The following is an 8,235-nucleotide window of genomic DNA, read 5'->3' on the forward strand; positions in this document are numbered from 1 at the left end:
ATTTTTTTCAATCCACGTAGATACCATGTTGAAATGATTCAGCATGGAGAATTTTAAGAAAGGCTATCTTCTGATAGGCTAAGAAATTTCTCTTTCGAAAGGAGATTGTCAGACAACTTCAAGAGAGAGAGCGTATGAGTAGAGTTTCATATGCTCCAGCAGTAGGTTCTATTATGTATGCCATGATATGTACAGATCACACATGGCATACTCATTAGGGATAGTAAGTAGATACCTGTTTGATCCAGGTGAAAACCACTGGAAGGTCATAAAGACCATTCTTAAGTATTTAAGAAATACTAAGGACCAGTGGCTTGTGTATGGTGAAACTAACTTGAAACTTGTGGGGTTTACCAACTTCAGCTTTCAGTCAGACATGATGATAGTAAGAGTGTGTCGGGTTATATTTTTATCCTAAATGATGGAGTAATATGCTGAAAAAATTTTAAACAGAATACTGTGGCAGATTGTTTGCAAAGTGGTGTATATTGCGGCATCTAATGCTGTGAAGGAAGCTGTATGGTCACAAAAATTTATTAGCAAGCTCGGAGTGGCACCCTCTATTGATGACCCGTCTTGTTATACTGCAACAATACTGGAGTCATTGCTCAAGCTAAAGAGTCAAGATCCCATCAGCATACCAAACATATTCTTGCTATTATCACCTTATCTGAAAGTGTTGAGAAATATGTCCTAAAAGCCAATCGTCAACCTGTTGACGGTTGAGCAATCTTGTATTGTAATTGATTTGTTAATAAATAAAATATATTTTTGGCATTTTCATCAAAAGTTTTCATTTTCTAATGAACTCCATTGTTGTGATGAAGTCCTTAGGACTATTTAGGTTTGATAAAGAGAGGATTTATCGATTAGTTCTTAAAACTGTTCACGACCAAATGATAGCCTATTAATAAAAATGACAGCTTCTATCGAGCATAGGTTGCTGTAGGCCATATGGATTGATTGTCCTCTTAACCAAAGAGTATGGAAATACTAGTATGGCATACAGGTGAGATGTAAAGGTACATCGTTATTGAACGTAACCAACTCCAGAGCATTCTACTGTCGAGAATTCTCTGATGGGATATAGGAATAAGTGTCCCTTAGACCTGAGATCGTCTCAGTGACTTGCAAGCAACTCACTGTGCTTTGGTACTAGACTAACTGAATTTTTAATTTAGTGATGGAAGGCTTCTATGCACAGTCAAGTACTTGCGAAGTCGGAGTGCGATCAAGATGGGATTGACCACTCCAAGAGTTGGAGAAGAATGAGTCGCTGTATTTCAATTTAGCAAAACCTTGGCCAGAGTAATCCATCAGATGGATTTGATATTTTGAAATACAATGTGGACAACCTGATCAGAGTTGACAGTTGAACTCTGAGATGTTCTATGAGTATTTTGGTCAAAGAGATGAATTATATGGAAACTATATCCGCATGGGTTCTAAGGATGTTGCTACACATTCGACCTATCCGACCGTCGGGTACCATTGTTAGATAATCACTTTGATTGGTATAAAAATTTATTTCTATGCTACCGACTTAGGTTTAGACCTATGAGATCACACACATTAGAGTTCATGATCCGATCGGATAGTTGATCAACAATTAAAATCGTTCTAGGGTTAAACGATCAATATGATTGACATTTAACCTAGTGCAAGTGTTGCAAGAGGATCGATTAGCAATTCGATTGTTAATTGGCTTAATTTTATTAAGTCAATGGGCTAAGATTAATCTAATTGAATATAATTTAATTAGATTTGATTTGGATTTGATTGGATCAAGTCCAATTGATTTATTGGATAAGCCAAGTGTAAGAAAAAACTAGTCCTAGTTCAATTAAGACTTGGATCAACCTAATTTCTAATTCGATTAAAAATTAAATCAGATTTAAATCTACTTTAATCTAATTAAATAAGTTCTTAATTGGATTAAGACCTATTTTAATTAGATTCATTTGGTTTTTGTTTGATTTAGTTTGAGAATCTAAATTTGAACAAGTCATAGATTGAATCCTAGTAAGACTAGGATCCCACCTTGCGCCACCTTAGCCCCCCATGCCACTCTCTCTTATTTTGTGTAACAAAACCTTCTCTCCCAGGCCTTCACGCATACCCAAAGCTTTCCACTCTTTCTCTCTTACATGGAATGTGGTTGTGGACCAAGTCAAAGTAGGAATTAGTTTGGATTTCAAACTCTTTCCTTATGGCACTGATTTTACCTAGATTTTTTTTGCAATTTTTATGGCTTTATGGCACATATTGTACACCCTTTGCTGGTGGTCCATAGTAGAAAAAGAAGAAGGGGGCTCCAAGAGTTGGGCACCACTTGTCTTGCCCTGTTTGGATTTTTCTTGACTAGGTATTTGACCTAGACAAGGACTTTTCATATCTCATTATTTAAGATGAATTTATTCTTGAAATTTTCATAGATTATAGAGAATTGAGAGACCTTTGGAGCATATGAAAATTAAAGAGAAAGAGTGTTGGGGGCATGAAGATATAATAGACACAAAACTAGGTATCTAAGTGAGAGCAAAGAGAAGAAGAAGAAGGTCTTCTTCTAGGGTTGCTGTGTTCACCTCTTCCCTTCCTCCATCTGTGAGTTTTCTGAGAGTGTCTCATATTTAAAACTCTTTCTCCTACTTCTCATCTTTAGAAGAGTCCAAATCAAGAAGAAGGAGGTATCTAATTGACTATCAAAGAAGGATCAGTACAGTACTAATATACTGTGCTCATTTCTTGTACCAAGACTTCTGATCGTGATTCTTGGGCTCATGTGGATGACTCCTAGAGGCCGGACGCATGTGCGGCTCACAACATCATCCTCAAGCCTGGATCAGCAAAGTTATAACGTCTAACTTGCAAGGTAATAGATATGATCTATTATATTTTACATACATTAAATGTAGTATAGAAATATGTTGACATGATCAACATGTAGTTTTTGCTCTTTATATTTTAATTTTTAATTTAATATCATATAATAATTATGTTATAAGATTTTATATCTAAGGATTCTAATTTTATAAGATAAATTTTGATTTATTTTAGTCTTCCACTGCCTGATCTTGAAAAAGTTTCAAGATCTAACCCTGAAACCCTAGATCTGGTTCCTTCAATTGGTATCAGAATCTAGGTTGTTTGTTACATGATTATTTATACATGCTTAGATTATTTCTTATATTAGATTTAATTTATAATCTGATTGTTAAATCTGAAATTAAAATTTTTAGATTAATCACAAACTGTAGGTTGTTCTACTCTAAGGTTTACCCCTTACAGTGCAAAGGTTATCTTAGTTTATGTAGATCTATCCTTAATCATAAATTTGTTAGATGTGATATAGATTAAATTTATGATTTATTAGATTTAAAAGGTATTTAAATCTAAAATAAAATCTCTTTATTAATAATTTCGCATAAAGAACCATCATATATTTGTCTGAGAAATTTGCATAGTTTAAAGTTGAAATTATTTCAATTACATGAACCTGTTTAGATTAGATCTAAAGTAGTTTCATACTTATTTCACTTGCATTTTGATTATGAATCAAACATACAACTTGGTTGGTAGAACCATGTGGCAAAAATATTTTATAAATATAAAAATTATTTTTGAAAAGTCGAACCCCAACCCTCAGCCCAAAACTTAATTGAGAATTAAGAAGTTGTTTGATTAGGTTCTAGGATTGTGAGTTGAAGAACCTAAGACACAAACCATAACACATTGGGTTAATGGGTTAGTGGAAATTAGGTCCATTAATTGGGTTAGACCTAAGGTTAGATTAAAGATGGATTTAATTAGAGAATTGACTAAATCTAATCAATTGTTGTCTTAGATTAGGTCAAGGATTCTCTAGATCAATTATAATAATTGTAGTTGGTCAAGTCCATGCCTTTAACGAGAACCAAATGGACTTGATTCTTGACTAAGTTGTCTAGCACGAACTGTTAGGTTGATCTAATCGAAATTAATTAAACTAGTTGGTGTCTAAGGTAAACCAGACCGGTGGTTTTTAATTGGGAGCCTGCTTACCTGACCATTTCTGATGGTGTCTGAGGCAAGCTTTGGCAGACCCTCCCATCGATCGAACTTGACCTTTTGGCGACATTATGTTTTGATCGGATCACTTGACTATTCGAGCTGACCCATGTCAGCTAGGTAAATTAGTGTGACTGATTTAGGTGCTCCTAGACCAGTCCTTTTAATGGTCTCCCTTAAGCTGACTTGGTGAGGCCAGTGGGAGGATCATGATAAGCTGGTTCATCTAACCTCCTCCTCTAAATCAATTAAATCTTCTAAAATTATTAGGTCCTTAAAATAAAATACTTATGGTGATAACTAGATCATAGTCTCCCATTAAGTGGATGATAATGGGTCCATCAGTTGGATAATCATTAGAGGCCCAAAGGCCTGGTGCTTATCGGCTGATTGAATTATCATTCATAATATGATTTCTTGACTGCATCTTTCTAAACGGTGGTTAGGTTAGCCAACCAAAGTTGGGCCTAATCATTCATTGGCTAGATGGGCCAAGTATGGTCATGTTAATGGTTGGACCTAACCAGATCTTTTCAGTGGAGGCCAAAGCCTACTGATTAGGAACTGAAATAAAATTAAAATTACTAGAAATTATTTAAAGAAATAATTGGTTATGAATCTACCCTTAGATGTGAAGAAAAAGTTGGCTTTTTCCTTATAGGATCTTCCAGATCTAATGAGATCTAGGGCAGAATATTTAAAAAAAAAATTATCCTACTTTATTTCAGATCTAAGGTCTATTAGATTTAATTTTTATTATCTGATATTTAATCTAAAATTAAATCTAAAACTTGAGGATTAGAGAAATACCTCTAGGGTAACTAGATTACCCTGTAGATGATCGCAGCAATGCCCGAGGTTCTAAAATAGCCACGCAGTCGCCTGCTTCTACTGGTATCCACTCGAGTAGGATCTGGATCATTTTCTCCTTGCAAATCTCTACTCCAAAAATTAGATCTGGATCTGATTTGGAAGATCTTCAAAAGATCTTCTGAAGCTGAAGCAGTAGCTTCTCGATAAATCCCTACAGCCTTCTGATCAGGGAGCCACCACGCCTTAGACAAGCACCAGATGGATGCCCAACTTCTTGGATGTGAAGAGGGGAGAGAGAAGAGTAGAGGGGATGTGGAGAGAAATCTCATTTTTGCTGGGTATTGAGCAGAATCTCTAAACCCTAAGTGCAGACAGGGTTTAAATAGACCCTGCTGCACCATGCAGTGCCACATCATTCGACCAATCAAAAAATTCCAATTAATTTTAAAAAAAATTTGATTGATGGAGTGATGTCATCTGATCATATTAGATAAGAATTTCTATAATTCCTCTTACTATTGGTGCCAATACTGGATAAGCACAGTGAGATTGCCGCCCTACAGTCCAAGTTGATCAAGGGATCAGAGTCCTCATCTCATGGGACTCTATCCTTATCCACTTGGGGCACATGCCCAATCTGATCTTGGCACCCATTTTGAGGCCTAATTTAGTAGGTGGACACTCCACAAAAACTCTCCAATGACCTTTTGCCAAGTGACCTTCAGTTTAAGATCCATAAGTCAATGTTTGATCGATGTCCTAAAATGAAAATGGTAGGTGATAGAAATTGACAGGTGTTGTCTTAAATTCATCTCATGAATTAAGACAAGACTTTTCTAAGCTGGACTGGCTCCAGTCAGGTTGAGAGAAATTTTCTCAAGGTTCTCTGGGTGAGTCAAATCATATTTGGCTCAGTCGAGATGAAAAAGATTGCACGAGGAGAAATTTAGGCTCAATCGTGTGCTAGCATGATTTTTTTGAACCTAATTGGATCTAATCCAAATCAATCGAACTGGACTAGCTCAATTGATGACATCTAGACCCTAACTCTTATTTATGTGATGCATTAGGTTCATTTTGTATAGTAATGAGACATGTCGTGATCTCGTCATCGACATCATCGAAACTCCTTTCGATGGACCAGAACTCTTCTGATTTAGGCAATTAAAATGATCGATCATCAAGATCATTCTAATTGCTCCTAAAATTCACCAGTGACACCTAGCAATATATGGTGGCAACCCATCAGAAATGAAGATGAACCTCTCGATGCAGCTACCTATGTGATTGAGTTCCTCTATCATGAGTTCCGACTGAATTAGGGTTAAGGTGAACTCGTGAAACCCAACATCAGTCATATAAATAAATCGATCGATCCGAGTCTGATGTGAAACCCCAATGGAAAACTCATTTTCATTATTTCACTCTGCCATGGCCATGGGTTAAAGGACTCAATCTTTTGATCATCATCTACTCTTATCTACTGAAATTGATAGATCCCATCTTGGTGCGATCTGGTTCCTACAATGAATATACTACAGCCAACATATACCTCAGAGTTTTGAATAGCTAGGAGACCGAGTTATGGTGTAGTCAAACTATAACACACTTAAGGTATACTGTCGATGCACCTCAGGTCAAAGAACTAGACACACAGCTGCAGCATCGAGCTAGTCATCGACGAGAAGGTAGACTTTTTTATGACTGCTCGAGGTGGTCATGCTCAGTACTCTCGTTCTCAATGAATACCTGTACTCTCGCTCGATGTCTCTACACTATAGACTCAAGACACATCTACCCTAAGAAAGTGATCGTATACCAACCTTCTGGATCGATCACCATCCTCATGATGATTTTATGGTCAGAGCTGTTTATGAGTTAGTTATGTAAATTCATGTCTTAAATTTTCAACTCTTGAAAATATGAATTAACATTCCTACTAACTCAAAGGATGTATCACAGATACAATGTACACAATGTGATAGTAGATTAATCTTTTAATTCATTTATAGTCAAAATTATAAATTTGCCCTTATATTTGTACAGAAATGTGTCAGCTAATCTGGCATCTAGGGCACACATCTAACAAACTCCCACTTGACCTATGCCAATTGACTACATATCTAAGTCCCATCTTCTCAAGGTGGGCTTCGATCTTCTGCTGGCCTAATGGCTTTGTCAGTGGGTCTGCCATATTATCTGTGAAGTCGACTCTCTTAACCTCGACATAACTCTTTTCGAGGTATTATGGATTAGATGGAATCGCCGCTCGATATGCTCGAACTTCTGGTGAGACCTTGGCTCCTTAGCTAGGGCTATGGTGCCATTATTGTCGTAGTAAAGAGGGATGGCATTCGATGGCATCACTTCAAGCTCTGCGGCAAACTTCTTGTACCAGAATGCCTCCTTCGCAGCTTTCGATGAAGCAATATACTCTGCCTCCATGATGGAATCAGCAATCACCATCTGCTTGGATCTCTTCCAGCTAACTGCACCACCATTGTAAATGAACAGATTTTCAGATGTCGACTTTCGATCATCTATATCAGGCATGAAGTCTGAGTCTGTAAATCTCTGAACCTAGAGTTCTCCATTCCCAAAGACTAGAAACATATCCTTAGTCTTTCTCGAGTACTTAAGGACACATTTCACAGAAGTCCAGTGCTCTTCACCTGGATTCGACTGATATCTACTTATGACACTCACAGCATGGGCTATCTCAGGTCGTATATATGGCATGGCATACATGAGGCTTCCTATTGCCGAAGCATAAGGGATCTTGCTCATGCGTTCAATCTCCTCAAGTGTGCTAGGGCACATCTTCTTGGAGAGATGAATGCCATGTCTAAAAGGTACTAAACTTTTTTTAGAGTTTTTCATGCTAAACCTTTTTAGCACCTCCTCTATGTACATCTTCTGTGAAAGTTCTAGCATCCTATTTGGTCTATCTCTATAGACCTTAATACCCAGTATATAGGATGCTTCTTCTAGATCTTTCATAGAGAACTCCTTAGACAATCATATTTTGATTGAGGTCAATATGAAAATATCATTCTCAATCAGGAGGATGTCATCTACGTACAGTACGAGAAAGACAACTGCGCTCCCACTGATCTTCTTGAATACATATGATTTCTCCTCGTTCTTGATGAAATCAAACATTTTGATCATATAATTGAATGAGTATTCCAGCTTCGAGATGCTTGCTTAACTCCATAAATGGATCTTTGCAGCTTGCAGACCTTGTGATCATCATCATTGGATGTGAAACCAAGCGGCTGTTCCATATAGATATCTTCCTCAAGATATCCATTTAAGAATGCCATTTTTACATCCATCTGCCATATTTCATAATTGAAATAGGCTGCAACAGCA

The 8,235-nt window shown here is 36.9% G+C and overlaps 1 protein-coding gene across 1 annotated transcript in view; it reads left to right on the forward strand.

The window, feature by feature from the left end:
• LOC105032664 (polyol transporter 5) overlaps positions 1-501 on the forward strand; it is a 2,578-nt gene extending 2,077 nt beyond the window's left edge. Inside the window, 1 exon segment of the mRNA XM_073260964.1 lies at positions 467-501. Coding sequence (XP_073117065.1) covers positions 467-501 — 35 coding nt within the window.
• Positions 502-8,235: the final 7,734 nt, after the last annotated feature.

Source organism: Elaeis guineensis, chromosome 7 (assembly GCF_000442705.2).
Source record: "Elaeis guineensis isolate ETL-2024a chromosome 7, EG11, whole genome shotgun sequence".
Lineage (NCBI taxonomy): Eukaryota > Viridiplantae > Streptophyta > Magnoliopsida > Arecales > Arecaceae > Elaeis > Elaeis guineensis.